We start from the raw sequence: 18,718 nt of genomic DNA, 5'->3' as shown, positions 1-18,718 counted from the left end.
CCAGAACTCGGGCAGGGCGCTTCTGGGACAAGTGGGCTCCTGAGGGATTTCCGGAGCTAGGACAAGGCAGGGCATCTCCTTTTGACATTATTGGTGGGGTTGAGAATATTGTGAGATGTGCTTCTTGGTGCAGAGGTGTTTATGCGATTATTGTGTTCGAGGAGCCTGTTCCTCAAGACATGGGCTCTGAGTTGCAACAAAAAGTTCCAGAGTGCAGTAGGTGTTGCATTTAAACATGTTTCCCAGAAAGGATGCACAACCACAGTCGGTTTGGGATGGGAAATTTAAGAGCTGGAAATGGCCTCCAGCTCTGCGCCGGGAAGACATGATGCTGATGCCCAAGGATTAGATTAGGATATCCCCAGGCTGACCTTACTTGTGGGGACCTGTTAGATGCACCACTACGTTCCCGAGCAGAGCATTTCCTGTGTATGACTCTAGAAACCTGGTGGTATCGCAAAGGTGGATGCCAGGAGCCCTATCACCGTCTCACCTGTTGTGCGAATGAGGGCAGGTGTTTCCCTAGTGTGTTTTCTAGAATCCAAATCAGTACCAAGAAAGTCCTCTTGTGACCTTTCTCCTTGCCCTGACTTTTCAGTTCTAAGAAGGACCTCAAGGTAGTGAAGGGAAGTGTTGCACATGTAGCAATCTAAGTTCGGAACAGTTCTAACATTCTCCCAGCATGTGAAAACATTTTGGTCGCTCTACATATATGTTTTTAGTATTTACACATACTGTTTCCAGAGTAGTTGTGAGTTTTCACAAATGCATAGTTATACCACGAAGACCAAAAACACTCCATCAGCCCAGAGGAACACTCTTGTGGTGCCTGTTTATACTGAACCCACCTTTAGACATGAATCTTTAAGGTTCCTATACCTTTACCTTTTCCAGAATGTCACATAAGTGGATCACCATGTAGTCTTCTAAGTCCTGTTTAGAAACTCTGATACCACATTTGTAAAGGTACATATTTATATGAACCTAGCATTGTTCTTCTGAATTTAAAATTTTTGACATTGCATAGTAGAGGAACACAGATTATGACTAAAATTGAGATTACACTATAATGAGTTATGTAAATTTGGGTAAGGTTTGTGCTTTACCTTCTTCATTTGCATGATGGAAGGAAAGATGGGGGCAGAGGATCATGTGAGATACCAATACTGTAAAAATCACATAATCTTTACACTGCTTAGAAAACATAAATTAGCACTAAAAAAGAAAAAGGATCAAGTGTGGATTTCCTTTGCTGTTTAATGAAATAAAAGTCATCACCATTTACCCCATGTTTCATAAAATCTCCTGAAAGTGTAAACATATGGAAATGATCCCCGAAAACAGCCAAAATGAGCATGGAAAGCTTTGTGCATTCCAGTGAAACAAAGAACTTCCAGCTACTCATCTGATAAACAGGAACAGAAAATTTCCCAATTTGAAGATGTATATACCTCCTTTGCCAATACTTTGTCTGCAGATCACCTCAGTTTCTCCTTAGATCATTGTCCTCTAAACATCAATGGCTTTCTGGTGTTTTCACCAGGAAACCACACTGGACTTGAACAAACATCACTCTACCATAAAAAACCCATGATGGGCTACTGCGGTGCAATGACCAGAACTCTTTCTTAAACTGGGAGGAACCCAGAGGTTTCCTAAGGTACACAAATTGTGTCACTCAGTTTAACAGCAAAACGATATGCCATTTCAAAAGGGAATTTCAAATGGTTTCAGTTGGTGTTAAGTAGAAACATAAATACCACAAATACCACGGCCTACAGCAGTGAGAAGTCCCTCAGGCCACATTCCCATGGCCATACTCACAATCGAATGGCACATGCTCTGAAACTAGCACCATGTCTACACATTTATGCAAGGCCATTGCTGTTAATCCCAGGAATGCAGAACCTTTGGTATTGCTGTCCATTGTTTAAATCAACACTTGAGCAGATCTCCAAGTCCTTAAGATGTTTTAGATGGGGAAAAGATGGTCAGTAATGACATCCCCATTCACTAGGGCCCCTACCCTCTATAATGATGTATGACCTACCCTAGTTTTCTATTTTTTATTTTTAAAGATTTCATTTATTTATCTTGAGAAAAGGGAAGCGGGAGAGAAACATGAATATATGGTTGCCTCTAGCTTAGCCCCCACTGGGGACCCACCTCCAATTTAGGAATGTGCCCTAGACTGGGAATTGAAATGACAGCCCTTCAGTTCCCAGGCTGGCACTCAATCTACTGAGGCACACCCTACAGGGCCACCCCAGTTCCCTATTATCTCAGCTGCCATTGTTTCCTTACTTTCAACACCTCTATTTTCTTAGAAACCAAAGCTTTCTCATTTAACCATCTCTCTTTTTGCACAAAAACGTAATAAGCATCAGGAGTGGAATAACTTTTAAAAAAAATTGTTATTCTAACAGGTTTCCAAGAATAAAATTACCAACTTCCCTCTATTCTCACTAATGATTTGTGTTTCTTACCACTTAGGTTAGGTATCCAGGGATCCTCATTCTTTCTGCCTTCTGGATAAAAATGATTATCATTACCCAAGATAGAATGAAGCTCATTTCCTCACAGAAGCCAGTGCAAAAGTGTTGCTTCCTTGAATAGCAAATTACATATCCCAAGCCCAAGAAATCCTTCTAAGTGTGTTGTTACTTTTACATCCACAGTCATTCATGGTTTGTGGTCATTTTATTAGTATTCATTTCACTACATGTTTCTTTTACTACAGATGTGATTTTGTTGGTCTTTGGCTGGAGAGGACTAAAAAATGATTGAAAATTTTAATATTATGAATGAATAAGAAAGTAGTCTCATGCCAAAAGTTGTAAGTGTAAAAAAATAAAATAAAATTTGCCTGAGGAAAATATATCTGACTTTGTACATACAAGATAACTGTGACTCAGAATGTATAATGATTAAGTCAAAAAGACTATAAGTTGACCCAAAAATACATTATTACATGGGATATTTAAATATATGCTCAGGAAATAAAAAACACAGTAATAGTTCTTAGCATAAGAGTACTTGGGAAAAAAGTTATTATTTCTTCAGAAAGTACAGAAGCATTTACTAGAGGAAAAATGCACACAAGTTTAATCACATGCAACCAAAGATAATTGAAATCATTGGGAGATTATGTTCAGCCACAAGTAAATGCAAACATCCAGAAACTGCATGCACTGGAGAAAGGACTGGTTCTTGCATGGAAGGACTGGCTCAGAGAAGGCACTGCACAGTGTGGTGGAAGAACAAACTGTTTCCTAGCCCTCTGCACTGCACCACTGTAGACGTCGCAGTGGAGTCAGAATCACACAGTCAACAGGGGTATCCACAGAACAAGGTGATTACTTGTCAAAGTAAACCTAACACAAATACAATCTGAAAAAGAGTGGTGTACCCTTCAGAAAACAGTCTCAACCGCTACAGTCAACATTTGTAGCCTGGTGGGCTCAAATGGGCTTGCAGGAAAATCCAACCTATGCTGCATCTTTAATGTTGAATTCTGAACAACTGTAAAGCTTACTCCTGAGATCAAATGGAAGTCAGGCAGTCGGTGGTGGATTAGAGGATATTCTTGATGGCAGGGCGAAGACTGAGGGAAACCAACACACACAAAAGCTCCATGCTTCTGTCTGTCTCCTTTTACACAAGTGGCTTCAAAACCAGTCCAATCCTGTTTCACTCCTGCATTCAAGTTTCATGCAGGTTGGGCCTTGCTGATTTCTAACATGCAAACATAAAGGCAACAGATTGTGGAAAATGTAGTTCACAACATTACACATGTCATATAACAATCAGGAAGTGTCACCTCCAAGTCTAGACCTTATTGTCCTGTCACAGGTATTCTCTTCTAAATGCAGGCTTCCTAGTCCAAGTCCCAGCCAGAAGCAACGACAAAAGCTAGGGACAGTGGATGAAAATCATTCACATGGGACTATACTCTGTAACAAACTTGACACACTTACAAATATGTGGCAAATATTTATTGAATAAAATAATACTGAATGTCAACTGTCATTGAAAAATTAAAACATTTATTGACAAGAAAATGGAATGAAGCTCTTCAGGCCAATGAAAAGGCACTTTTCTGTTAAGGTAGAATATATATATGTGTGTAAGGCATATTCATTCAATACTTGCTACAGGAAGCCAGATGGAAAACATGAACAAACTTAAATGTTCCTTCATTTGCAGAACACTTACAAAATTACAGAAAAATTGAACCTACTTGTATATTAGTAAAACACTTCCATTTACTCATGGATCTAACAAACTTCAATATAGAAATACAAAGTGTTTATTAACTGACAGGAAGGAAAAAATACCTATTCAACTTAGAAACTCTTGCTTACAGAGTTATCTGCAGAATTAATTACCTCAGTGCATATTTGCAAAAATAAGTGGACTCCATACTACAGAAAATCACTGTGAGAATGAGTCAGTCATAATGACCGTGTATGTCTAAGGTTTATAGTATTTCTTCCATGCTGTGAATTTTGGGGAGTGCGTGAATTAATTTGCACCAGGCTTACATGTAGTAGTTACTGTAATGTGATTTCCTCCCAGGGCAGTTTTTGAGCTGCTCTGAAAGTATTTATTAAAACTTTGCTTTCATTTTCAGTCATACAGTATCTATCCAGTGTACATTCTCACATGGTGTTGTGGGGATGTGAGGCAAAATGGAGGTATTTCCTACACAGTTTACAGTCAATAGAATTCTCTCTACTTGAAGTTTTTGTCACAGCTTTCCGAGCAACTGGGACAGCTGAAGGCTCTCCTATGTTCTTTGCATGTGCACGATGGGCCTCCAGTGTGCGTTCTTACATGTCTGTGAAAGGCTCTCCCCTTTTCCTTATGTGCATAGTAGGCTTTCTCTCAGGTTCGAGTTCTTTCATGGTTTTCTAAAGAAGTGGGATGATGGAAAGCTTTTCTATAATCTTTACATTGACAGCTCTTTCATTCTTGATACTAAACTGGGAGACATAAATGAGTCTTCCATCGTGTCTAATAAATGAGACACAGGGCTTTTCTCCCCTGCATGTCTTTCTAACAGTCCTTACATTTACAGGTCCATCTCCAATCTGCACTATCACATGTGACTGCAGAGCTGAGTGATAAATTCAGGGTCTCCCACATTCTTTGCATTAACAGGGTTCATCTCTACAACGTGTTCTCACATGTTTACGGTAACTACTTGGGTAACCAAAGGCTTTACCACATTTTACACATTCGTAGGGTTTTTCTCCACTGTGTATTCTTTCATGCATTCGACAGTACCTGTGACAACTGAAAGCTTTTCCACATTGCTTACATTGATATGGTTTCTTCCCACTATGCGTTTTTTCATGAATTTGAAAGTAACTGGGACGACTAAAGGCTTTCCCACATTGCTTACATTCATAGGGTTTCTCCCCAGAGTGAGTTTTTTCGTGATTTCTAAGAAAAGTGGGATAACGGAAAGCTTTACCACATTCCTTACATTCATGAGGCTTCTTTCCATCATGAGTTCTTTTATGTTTTCTAAGATATCTGAGTAAACTGAAGGCTTTACCACATTCCTTACAGTCATAGGGCTTTTCTCCCCTGTGTATCATTTCATGACTTCGAAATTTTCTTGGACAAATGAAATCTCTCCCACACTCCTTACATTTAAAAGGTCCGTCTCTGCTGTGCTTGATCATGTGTCTTTGAAATATGGTGAGAGAACTCCAGGCTTTGCCACACTTCTTACACTCATAGGGTTTCTCCTGAGTATGAGTTACTGCATGTCTACATAAGTTACTTGAATACCTGTAGGCTTTACCACATTTTGTACATTCATAGGGCTTTTCCGCACGGTGTTTCTTTTCATGTACTCGAATATATCGGCGCTGCTTGAAAGCTTTCCCACATTCCTTACATTTATAAGGCTTCTCTTCATATTCCTGACACTGGTATAGTTTGGGTCCAGTGAGCGGTCCTGTGTGGCTAGTAAAGGATAAAAGATGCACGAAGACTTGTGCACACAACCTGGATTTAGGTAGTTTTATTTCAGTAGCAGTTTCTTTCTTTTCGTCATGGTTTGAAATCTGGCTGAAGGTTTCTCTACATTGACTATCTTCTTTCCTTTTATAGAGTCTCTCTACCGTATGGCTGCTGTAAAAATCAAAAGCATATCATTAATACTTTTTTATTAGTGGTTCTATATTTATTAATAGTATGACAATGACATTTTTACCATTTTCAAGGAAAGTGTAGGGTTTCTGCACATACTGTTGGAATGGCTATACTAATAGCTCAGAAACTGGGCTTGATCATAGAGATTATAAAAACAGTAATATTCACTAATGCTGTTTCTGTGTACTGTTTCCAAGTATACTTATTTACTTTTTATACACTAAACATCTAGGTCACATTTGAGAAAAATATTTTGATGAAAGTAGTCTAAGAATCAGTAAATTTGAAAAGTGGCTCCTATGATTTGTTTGCCTATGTTTTTATCCCCCTTTAAAAAAAGTTATTTATTTATTTATTTTTAGAGAGAGGGGAAGGGAGGGAAAAAGAAAGGGAGAGAAACATCAGTGTGTGGTTATCTCCCAAGCACCCCTACTAGGGACCAGGTCTGCAACCCAGGCATGTGCCTTCGCTGGGAATCGAACTGGCAACGCTTTGGTTCACAGGCCAGTGCTCAAGCCACTGAGCCACATTAGCCACAGCTGTTTGCCTGTTTTTAACATATGATGACATAATACGATTCTCTTGTGGGACACTGCTCCCTCATGTCAGGGTGACTCACCTAGGATTTGTCCCATGTTTTTCATACTGATCTTCACTGTCATGGTCTTCCCATTTTTCTTCTAAAATACATGCTAGAAAAAACATTATAAATTATTAAAGAATATGAAAAATGGCTAGATTTCAGGTCCACAATGAGCTGTGATCATGCCTAATTTAGTTATCTAAGTATTTTCTCTCCACATTTCACTTCTTCAAACAGCACTGATAAGCAAGCAACACTAGTTTTCTAACTAACTAAAAGAGTAAGTAAGAAGTTGTCATCACTACCTACGGAAGCCAGGTTCCTGAAGGTTTCCTGCATCACATCTCTGTACAGTTTCTTCTGGGTTGGATTCAGGATGGCCCACTCCTCCATGGTGAATTTCACATTAACATCCTCCAAGGCCACGGAGTCCTAGAACATCCCACACATGTACATACAGGAGGGTGGGTGAGACAGACAGCACTGGGGATCTACACACAAACCATACAAAGTTTGCATATGACACATGGTCTCCAACATTTATTCTATGACTTGGCTGTCAGACTAATATTTATTAGCCACAACTCACTTCCTCGGGAAACACATTTAATTTGTTGTTACATTTTTATTGTGATCACTTCAAGTCTTCACTGCTCTCTAATGTCAGGGCACAGAGCTCTTTGAAGAAATTCTATACAGATAAAAAATATTTCCAGTTTAAGCACATCAATTCCTTGTGAGAAAACTCTCATCTCCTCTAACACCACATGGTGCAGCCCTACATGAAGCACACTGTCACACCTGCATAAAGTGTTAATGAATATGAACAAAATAAAGACCTGGAAGCTTTTTCATCTATTCTTATCACCAAACATGAGAGACCAGGAGGTCTGTGGAAATTCCACTGGTAACAAAATGCAGCTGGCCACATTGTCCTGAAGTACTCTGGACCATTCAAGTAGTCAGGTCCACTTGGCCAAATGAAAACATTGCTGTGGAGGAGTATGAATTATAATATGTTTATATAATACGTATTACTGACTCCATTTGATCTTCTTTTGTCTGTCTCATTTCATGGGGCTAGGAAGTTACCAGTGTTAAGAGCCCAGGAGTGAGGAAGGCGGGGCAATTTAGACCTCTGCGAAATTCCCATATTTGCAAGCTTCAGGGTCACTTCATGCCAGTTGGGGGTTTTTTTTGGTCAAACTATAAGTAAAAGTTTATTTAGAATGTCACAAAGGCAGAGGAAGTGAGTCATAGAAGGAATGGGCTGAGGAAGAAAGTTACAGAAGTCAAAGAAGAGAGCCCTTGGAGCTTAGGAGAGAGGCAAGGACAACAGGCCTGGGGGAAATGGGCAGGGAAAGGTGGGGCGTGCTCCGTAGAGAGAGCTGCCACTTCACACCAGTTTTTAGGACACGTAGCCACATATACTGAAATGATAAGATCACACAAAAAAAGTCTTTCCATTAGAATTGTATCACTGTAACCTGGGTTTTCACTTTGAGGAAAAGCTTAACACCTGGCACCTGCAAGGAAGGGCCTTCACTGGAATCCACAATATGTTCATGTTGAATTGGCACATGGTCACAAAATGCATAAGGTGTTGGGCAGGGTTTGGAGGGGTTGGGTGGTACTGGAAATATCAGAGAAAGCACCTTGTAACATACATGACTGTCTAACCACTATGCATTACACCTAAAACTAATACAAAATAATACTGAATGTAAATTGTAACCGACATTTAAGTTGTAAGTGAAAGCACATACAGTGTTCATGGATAGAAAGAATTCATGTCATTAAAATGTCCACACTACCCAAAGCAATCTATTAATTTAACGCAATTCCTATCAAGATACCAATGGCATATCTCACAGAACTAGAACAAATATTCCAAAAATTTATGTGGAACCACAAAAGACCCCAAATAGCCATAGCAATCTTGAGAAAGAACAGAGTTGGAGGAATCACACCATCTGTTATCAAAATATACTACAAGGCCATAGTAATCAAAACAGCATGGTACTGGCATAAAAACAGACACACATCAATGGAACAGAATAGAGAGCCCAGAAATAAATCCACATTTTTATGGTCAATTAATATTTGACAAAGGAGGCCAAAACATACAATGGGGTAAAGACAGTCTATTCAATAAATGATGTTGGACAGACACATGCAAAAACCATAAAAATCCTAGAGGAAAACATAGGCAGGAAAATTCTGGACATTTCTCATGGCAATATTTTTTCTGATAGATCTCCTCAGGCAAGGAAATACAAAAGAAAAAAACAAATGGGACCACATCAAACTAAAAAGGTTTTGTATAGCAAAGGAAACCATCAACAATATGACAAGGCAAAAAGACAACTCACTGAATGAGAGAACATATATTTGCCAATGATATATCTGATAAGGGGTTAATACCTCAAATTTTTAAAGTTAATGCAACTCAATACTCCAAACCCCAAACAAACAAGTCAATTAAAAAATGGGCAGAAGGGCTTGACTGGACTGGCTAAGGGGAGTTGGGTGTTGTCTTGAAAACTGAAAGGTCACCGGTTCGATTCCCAGTCAGGGTACATGCCTGGGTTGTGGGCCAGGTCCCCATTTGAGAGTGTGCAAGAGGTAACTGAGCCATGTTTTGCATGTTCTCTCCCACTCTTTCTCCCTCCCTTCCTCTCTCTCGAAAAATAAATAAAATCTTTAAAAAAAATGGGCAAAGGACCTAAAAGACACTTCTTGAAAGAGGACATACAGATGGCCAATAGGTATATCAGAAAATGCTTGTTACTAATCATCAAAGAAATGCAAATGAAAACCACAATGAAATTTCACCTCACACATCAATAAATCAACAATAAGAGTTGGTGAGGATGGGGAGAAAAGGGAAATCTCGTAAACCTCATGCACTCTTGGGAATGCAGACTAGAGCAACCATTATGGAAAACAATATGGAGTCTCCTCAAAAAATTAAAAATGGAACTGCCTTATGATCCAGCAATTCCACTTCTGGGAATATATCCAAAGAAGCATGCAACATTAATGTGAAAGAATATATGCACCCCTATGTTCATTGTGGCATTATTTATTACAGTCAAGATTTAGAAGCAGCCCAAGTGACCATCAGTAAATGAATAGATAAAAAACTGTGGTATATTTACACATTGTAATGCTACTTGACTATAAAATGGAAGGAAATCTTACCTTTTCTTTTCTTCTTTAAAATGTTTTATTTATTTTTAGAGAGAGGGGAAAGGAGGGAGAAAGAGAGAGAGAGAAACCTTGATCTGTTGCCTCTCGCACACTCCCAACTAGGGACTTGGCCCGCAACCCAGGCACATGCGGTGACTGGGAATTGAACCAACAACCTTTTGATGTGCTGGCTGGTGCTCAATATACTGAGTCACCCCAGCCAGGGTGGAAATCTTACCTTTTAGACAGCATGGATGGAACAGGAGATTATTATGCTAAATGAAATAAGCCAGTTAGAGAAAGATATGAGAAAGAAATACATTATGATTTTACTTTGATGTTTCTCTCCCTCTTTCTATCCCCTTCCCCCTCTCTAAAAATGAATAAAATCTTTAAAAAAAAAGAAAACCCCCCCCAAAACTCAAGACACAGACAACTGTATGGTGACTCCCAGAGGGAAAGGACGTAGCAGACCGTAGAAGAGGGTAATGGGAAGGGGGGCAGATAAATGGTGATGGAAGGAAACTTGACTGGGTGGTAAACAAACAATACAATATACAGATGATGTATTACAGAATCTTATACTTGAAACTTACATAATTTTATTAACCAATGTCATCCCAGTAAATTGAATACAAAATTTTAAAGAACAAAAAAAATTATCTTCACCTGAGGACATGCTTATTGATTTTATCTATCGTCTACCTACCTACCTACCTATCTATTCTTAATCCTCATCGAAGGATATTTTTTCATTGTTTTTAGCAAGAGGGGAAGGGAGGGAGAAAAATATTGATGTGAGAAACATTGATTGGTTGCCTTTACAAATATTAATCTAAAAATTTTAAATGTGCCTGAAAGCATAAATACATTCATCAGACCTTGAATTTCTCTTGCCTAAAAAGAAATATCTCTATTTGCTTTCACAATGTTCTTGCTTTTTCCACCTTGTATCTCTCAATTAATTGACATGTTCAGAATCCAAGTTCTCAAGGAAACTGGGGCCAAAGGGCTGCACTATTCAGTGGATAAAGGATCCAAAGGAAAGGAACAAGTTTGGAATCAGCTCAGAAGAGCCACCTGCTTCCCACAGGGCAGAAGGAAAGTCACTTTTGGAAGGTTCCACATCTATACTCTCCAGATTGAGTCAGAGCCCCTGAAGTGGGCCAGTCCCTGGGGACAAAGAGGGAAGGATATCTGAGCAGCCCCAAGAGTGAACTCTGGGAAATACAACACCCTCCTATCTGGGGGGAATACTGGAAATGCTCCCTCCCTTGGGCTTCAGCTCACAGCAAAGAAACACTCAGCTGGATTCAGTGTCAGGTTCTGACCCAAATGAACTCCAAGTTCACAGACTCTAACCACAGACCAGGCTCCTGACTTTCATAGGAAAGCTGGGGTTCATGAATTACACTCTGAATGCACCCACACTGTGGATGTAAAACTCCAACTTATGTCTAAACACAAGCCCAGGACAGCCACAACTAAAACCTCAGAAAGAGCATCATCCCCCTCCCCCATGTGTACATACGCCCCAGCTTTCCAGGGCTGCAGCTTCTCAGTGCACGGGCTTCTTCCATGGGGAGTGTGAGCAGGTAGGACACCTGCAGGGGGAGGCTCCCCAGGTAGAACCACTGGGCCTTCAAGTACTTCCCTGTGCAGGCTCAAGGTAGAGGGTCTTCCTTAGCTTAAAGTAAGTGGTCCCAGGCCTCTACTCCCCACTGAAGTTTCTCTGAACCACCATTGATAATTTAAATGACACAAAGCTAGTATTTGAACAAGCAGCAATTATAAGGTACTTTGCTAGCTCAACAAAAAAATCCACAAGACTGCATTGCCTATATATATATATATATATATATATATATATATATATATATATATATGTTATAGTTTACATGGCAAGATTTTGTTTTATAAGTTGTTAATCATACTTCAATACCTCTGGCCTAAGCGCTGAAAATCCATTTGACTCTCCCAAAATAAAAGAATAGACTTTTTAATATCCCTACCTACACTGGGAGGAAAAAAGGGAAACAAAAATTTAACACACACAATGTAACAAAGAAATATTTTACTTTTCCTGTAAGTCACCTCTCTCTGGCATCTTTGGAAATATTTTCTACTGTGTTTCCAGTTGTAGTGATTAAATAAATTTTTACTCACTGAAAACCTAAGACTAAAATAAAGTTGGTAAATGTTTTAAGGTAACAAACTCAGAGAGAGGCAGTGCTGATCTAAAACACTCAGAGAAATTATACAAGAGGAACCTCTACCCAAAGGACTTCCCATAGGATGTCTGTGCCCAGGGAAGATCCTGGAAAGAGAGGTACAAAGATTTTATGCAAACTAGTTCCAGGTGGTTATTAGCTACTGCTCTCTCATGTAAAGTATCCACACGCACAAACCTTTTAAAAAAGTCACTCACTGACTGTGAGAAAATAATAAACAATTAAAATATTGACTCTATTTTATTTAAAAGAAGACAAGAGGCCGACAATGGACTTGTGCTAAGTCACATGACCATAGCCAAAATTTAATACAGTCATATAACTGAGCCATGTAACAACATATGGCCAACAACAGACCACATATAGGATGGTGGTCCCATAAGATTATAATGGATTTCAAAAACTCCTATCACCCAGTGATGTCATACCCATCATATCATAGGGCAATGCATTACTCAGATATTTATAGTGATGCTGGTGTAAAAAAGCTTACTCTGCTGTAGGGCTAGAAAAGTATAGCATATACAGTTATGTACAGTACATAATACTTGATGATAATAAAAGAGCATGTTACTGGTTTACGTATTTATAATACTATACTTCAGGGGTGTCCAACTTTTTGGTGTGTCTGGGCCACCCTAGAAGTAGAAGAGTTGTCTTGGGCCACATATTAAATACATAAACACTAATGAAACTGATGAGAGAAAAAAAAAGGTTTTAAGTAAATTTATAATTTTGTGTTGGACTACATTCAAAGCCAGCCTGGGCCTCGTGAGGGCTGCAGGCTGGACACTTTTTCCCTTTATTTTAAAGTGTACTCTTTCTACTTATTAAACATTTCTTTGGAAAACAGTATGCTGTTTTACGTAGGCAGCAGCCTCACAGATCTTGTGTTCACTGTGTCTTTTTCTTTTAATTTCAATTTTTAAAATTATATTTATTTATTTATTTATTTATTTTTAGAGAGGGAAAGGGAGAGAGGGAAATATCAATGCGTGGTTGCCTCTCATGCGACCCCTACTGGAGACCTGGCCTGCAACCCAGGCATGTGCCCTGACTGGGAATCAAACTAGTGACCCTTTGGTTCGCAGGCCAGCACTCAATTCATTAAGCCACACCAGCCAGGGCTAATTTTAATTAAAATTTATATTTTAATCGTAATTTATTTATTTTATTTTTGCATAATACTTTATTGATTATTATAGTTGTGCTGGTTTTCCCCATTTACCCCTCTCTACCTAGTGCCCCCTACTCCCTCAGGCAATCCCTCTGTCCCCACTGTTCATGTCCATGGGTCATGCATATGACCCATGGCTGCTCCCTTTCCTATACTGTACTTCACATCCCCATGGCTATTCTATAACTACTTATTTGTACTTCTCAATCTCCTCACCTCTTTACCCATTTGCCCACACCCGCTTCCCATCTGGCAACCTTCTGGTAACTAACTTCTCTTGCTTTTAGGAGTCTCTCTTTATCTTTAACCTTTGGCACTTTAATTATGATGTGTCTTGCAGTATTCCTCTTTGCATCCATCATAATTGGGACTCTGTGCTTCCTGGACTTGCATATCTATTTCCTTTGCCAAATTAGGGAAGTTTTCTTTTACTATTTTTTTGTATGGATTTCCAATTTCTTGCTCTTTCTCTTCTCCTTCTTGTTCCCCTAGGATGTGAATGTTGGACCTCTTGAAGTTGTCCCAGAGGCTGTTTATACTACCCTCATTTTTTTGGGGGGGGGGATTCTTTGTTTTCTTCTTTTTGTTCTGCATGGTTGTTTTTTGCTCCCTTGTGTTCCAAATCATTGATTTGATTCTTGGCTTCATCCATTCTACTGTTGTTTCCCTGTAAATTGTTCTTTATTACAATTTTTGTACCCTTCCTTTCTGACTGGATCTTTTTTATGCAATTGAGGTCCTCACTAAGTTTCTTGAGCATCCTTATAAACAGTGCTTTGAACTCTGCATCTGAGAGATTGCTTAACTGTCTCATTTAGCTTTTTCTGGGGTTTTTATCTGTTCTTTCATTTGGGCCATGTGTCTTTGTCTTCTTGTTTTGGCAGCCTCCCTGTGCTTGTTTCTATGTATTAGGTTGAGCTGCTTTGACTCTGTCTTGACAGTGTGGCTTAATGTAGTAGGTGTCCTATAAGGTCCAGTGGCACAGCCTCCCCTATCTCCCAAGCTGGGTACTCAAGGCATGCCTTCATGTGGGCTGAGTACACCCACCTCCTGTAGTTGAGTTTTGGTTGCTGTTGGTAGATCAATGGGAGATATTTACTCAGGCCAGTCAGCTGCAAGGATTGGCTGTGACCACCAACCTGTACTCTCCATGGAGAATCTGCTGTGCAGAGGCAGGGTAGTGGTCTATAGCTCTCCATCGAGTGTGTTTGCCCTGGAGTTTTCTCAGTGGTGCAGGCCAAGGTCGGCCCCCACCTATATTTTGCCTGGGGCACCCTGTCTGAGCTGTAAAGCAATCTGAGATGGCTACTACTTGTGCTAGTCTTGGGGATTCCCAGGTGAAGCCAAACTGTGATTCTAATCTGGCTGCCGCTAGGGTTTACTGAAGCCAGCTATTGTTTGATAGACTTTAGGAGCCCAAACCAGCCATTCCTATGGAAAAACAACTTGGGTGGGCCCATAAATTGGGTGGGGTAGAGCCTCTATGGATCTCCAAGGTGGGTCACACAGTGCTAGCCAGGTTGATGGAATCTCAGATATGGCATCAGCCTACCAGCTTTGCAGGGAGAGGGCACAGCAAAGGGACAATGGCCTGTGCTCGCCCCAATGCCAGACACACTTCAGTCTCTTGCACTGGTGCCCTTCAAGCTGCCAGCCTGGTGCTGGAGCTCAGAGGGAGAGAGTCGTAGTAGATGAGTCCATGTGTGGGTTCCCTAAAAGGAACTGCTTAGGGCTCCAGCAGCCTCCTCCACCCACTCAACCCCCACTGGTTTTCACAGCCAGAAGTTGTGAGGACTTATCTTCCTGGCACTGGAATCCTGGGCTATGTATCCTGGTGTGGGACCTCTCGCCCTCGAGATATCCTTCCTGAATTTTTACCCACATGGGTGTGGGGCCAGCTTGTCCCACCTCTGTGCCCCTCCTACCAGTCTGGATGGATGTGATTTCCTCAATTCTGTAATTGTCAGACTTCAATTCAACTAGATTTTGTAGTTGTCAGACATCCATTCAACTCCACTTTTGACATTCCTGAGTGATGGCTGTTCTATATTTTAGTTGTAATTTTGATGTGGTTGTGTGAAGAGGCAAGCCATGTCTGCCTATGTTGCCATCTTGACCAGAAGCCTGCTGTGCCTATTGACTGTATCATTTTCTCCTGTGCTTGATTTAATCTGTTGTTTTTATAAGTTTAGTGGCCTAAGCGTACAGTGTTATAAAGTCTACAGTAGTGTACAGTAATGTCTTTGGACTTCATACTCACTCACCAATCACTGACTCAGGCAGAGCAACCTCCAGTCCTGCAAGCTCCATTTATTGCAGTGCCCTATAAAGGAGTAGCATTTTTTTTACTTTGTACACTATATTTTTACTCTACCTTTTGTATGTTTAGACTCACAAATACATACTCCTGCCTACAGTATTCAGTACACTAACATGTTGTATAGGTTTGTAGCCTAGGGATAATAGGCTATACCATACAACCTAGGGGTGTATTAGGCTACACCATGGTATTTTTGATATTTTATTTTTTATTGATTTTAGAGAGACGAAGGTGTAGGGAGAGAGAGAGGCAGAGACAGAGAGAAACACTGTTGCCCCCCTTATTTATGCAGTCATTGGTTGCTTCTTGTATGTACCCTGACCAGGGACGAACCTGCAACCTTGATCAACCTTGATCAGGATGATGCTCTAATCAACTGAGCACTGGGTCAGGGCTACACGATGTGAGTTTGTGTACCTGAACTCAAAACAACAAAATTGCCTAAGGATGTACTTTCCAGGTTAAGGGGTGTATGACTATTTCATTGCAGTTTCAGCCTCTCCCAGGAATAAAATTTTAAACCAACCAGCCTGGAATTTCCTGATCGACACTAACTTGCATAGTAAGACTCTTGCTGTTCCTTCTCCTAAGGAAAGGTGATCTTGCCTCAAACAATCTTTTCCTCTTTTCCTAATAACCTCTTCAATTGCATTTCTGCCTATAAAAGCCTTCCATTTTATGCAGTTCCTGGGAGATTCTATTTACTAGATAGGATGCTACTCCATTCATGAATGGAGAATAAAGCCGATTATTTCTTCAAATTTACTCAGTTGAATTTTTTTTTTAACAGTTTGAAATGCACAACAAAAACGAATAGTTCATAACGGTCCGGTAAATCAAAGAGGCAAGATGGCGTCTGGGAATTCAGGGGAGAGATTGGAAATGCGGGCATTTGTCGCACAACTAGGCCTGGGGGACAGGTGGTGGATTTGAGACCCTGCTCCACGAACATGAAAACTCAGGAGAAAACCGGTTCTCTCGGGAAGAAAGGAGTGATAAGGAACCCCACGAGACCACAGCTCCGTCCATGCACAAACCCCGGAAACCGAGTCAATACTGTCCCTAATAAACCTCCACATGGACACCGCACCAACTGGGGATACACGGCAATGCGGGTGCAGTGCTGTTCTGAGACGCTCCGGGGACGTAGTCGCTGTGAGTAGGGACAGATCAGGTGCCCGGAGTCAGGGCTGCCGGCCCAGCGCCCACACTGCGAGCCCGAGGGGGCTGAGGTTGGAGCCCAGTCCCCAAGGGACTTGGATACCCAGACTCCAGACCTGCCGCGGAGACCATCCCGCCACGGCAATTTGACCAGCCCCTCCTCCCGGGACCTGCACCCGACCGCACACTCACCATTTCCACGTTTTCTGAGTCTCCCTGAGTCCTTCCGACAAGTCCCACAATCAGTACATATCACAGCTCGACAAACGAAGGCAGAGACACGTGGAGCTTTCAGTGCAAGAGAGGTGCGACCCCCAACTCCGAGGGCGGGGCGAACGAGCCAGCAGTACTTCCGGGTGACTGGGAAGGGCAGCCCTGCCCACCTGCCCCCAAGGCTCTAGATCTGAAGGACAGTTCCCAAGGCAACGCCCCGGGTGCCTGAGTTACAGTCGCCGCAGCCCAAAACAGCCAGCACTCATCCCGTGCAGGGACATTTGCACTGAAAACATACTGCTGAAAGTCCACCAGGCAACTGGGATCCTTCCTTGCAAACACAGACACTAAAAGGCACCTCACTGCATGCAACAGTTAATATGGCCCCATTTCGGTGGTTTTGCCAAAAAGATGCACAGGTTCAGACACCAGGGATGCAATCCGTGGGGATCTTTCCAGAACGTCAGTCAGATTCCGGAAAAGTGCCTTGAAATCAAGAACAAGCCATCATTTCTGTGGGGGAAAATGTCTTTAGGTGTTTACGAAGTGTTTCTGACATGAAAAAGTTTCTGACTTGAAAATAAAAAGCCATTGAAAATACAAGCAGGTGGTTGTTTTCTCAGTGGTGATTCAAGCACTCTCCTAGGTCCTGAGCCACCTCTTACTTGCAGTTACAGTATTTAATTCCTAAATAATGAAACTTACCAGAAAACTGGGTTTTGTCTAAATAGTAATCCCCGATAGGTGAGTCTGTGATGTTGTTAGCATAATGTTCTCTCTGACAACGATGGCATCCCCCACCAGGCACCCTCTCCTTATGGTGGTCACAGATACCGTTTCCAACCATCTCCTCTCCATTCCCCCAGGAATGCTCGTCCTTAGTATTCTCAGAGACAAATAGCCCCACCCAAGTCCACCCAAACTGCAGCAATAACTCGTCATGCCTGGGGACACAGAAGAAACCCTGGAGGCCATCGGACACGTGGAGCCCGAGGGACAGAGCCAGAGCCACGGGTGAGCTCCGTGGAGAGAGACAAGGAGGGCTCGGGTTGCAACCAGGACTCATCACACCAGGTGGACCGCCGCGAGAACAGCAGCATCACTGTGTGTCGCCCTACAGAGTGGGAAGGAAAGTCTGTGGATATTCGGCATAAAGAATTGAGAAACGGAGAAGAGATTTCTGTTTCATACTCTTTTCTTCGTCCTCCTTTTAACAGCTCTCAGGAAAACAATCTCCTCGAAACAGTTTTCCTGGAAATTAGTCTGATTTTCTAATGCCCAATATACCTCTGGGTTTTTCGTTTTGCTTTGTTTTGTTTTATCTCCTAACTCTTCATCTTCCCTAATAAAGGACCTTCTGAACTAGGAATGTGTGTTCACTGGGGAAGATGAGCAAGTGTGGTCTCCTCTCTCACACTGTTGAACTTCAGAAACAGGATGCTGAGGAAATCGCCTTTCATCCCTGCCCCTCCACATCCCACTTTTACTTGCACCTGTGGGAACTGAACGGTCCAGCAGCGGCCCTCCCTGGGCAGAAAATGCTGATGTGCTTCCTGCACTAATGGCCGTGAATCCTTCTGCTTGTCAAAGGTTATTTTTTTTAAGATTTTATTTATTTATTTTTAGAGAGGAAAGGGAGAGAGAGAGAGAGAGAGAGAGAGAGAAACACCAAT

General features: G+C 41.3%; 1 protein-coding gene across 1 annotated transcript; it reads right to left on the bottom strand.

Annotated features, from left to right (window-relative positions):
• Positions 1-3,026: 3,026 nt before the first annotated feature.
• LOC123828619 (zinc finger protein 791-like) lies at positions 3,027-17,170 on the bottom strand. Its single transcript, XM_045853697.1, has 4 exons — positions 17,025-17,170; positions 7,057-7,183; positions 6,788-6,860; positions 3,027-6,147 (listed from the first exon to the last, which is right to left on the bottom strand). Exons 1-4 carry the CDS (start codon positions 17,025-17,027, stop codon positions 5,157-5,159), a joined length of 1,194 nt encoding a protein of 397 aa, XP_045709653.1. The 5' UTR covers positions 17,028-17,170; the 3' UTR covers positions 3,027-5,156.
• Positions 17,171-18,718: the final 1,548 nt, after the last annotated feature.

Source organism: Phyllostomus hastatus, unplaced genomic scaffold (genome assembly GCF_019186645.2).
Source record: "Phyllostomus hastatus isolate PE091 unplaced genomic scaffold, TTU_PhHast_1.1 phas_contig_98, whole genome shotgun sequence".
Taxonomy (NCBI): domain Eukaryota; kingdom Metazoa; phylum Chordata; class Mammalia; order Chiroptera; family Phyllostomidae; genus Phyllostomus; species Phyllostomus hastatus.
Note: the sequence above shows the minus strand (reverse complement) of the source record. Positions and strands in the feature narration are given on the sequence as shown.

Excerpts from the sequence above, each read along its gene's own strand:
- LOC123828619 (XM_045853697.1), bottom strand. Across the intron at positions 6,861-7,056 it reads CAGGAACCTGGCTTCCGTAG|CATGTATTTTAGAAGAAAAA; the intron begins GTAGTGATGACA and ends TGTTTTTTCTAG. Across the intron at positions 6,148-6,787 it reads AAACATGGGACAAATCCTAG|CAGCCATACGGTAGAGAGAC; the intron begins GTGAGTCACCCT and ends TGATTTTTACAG.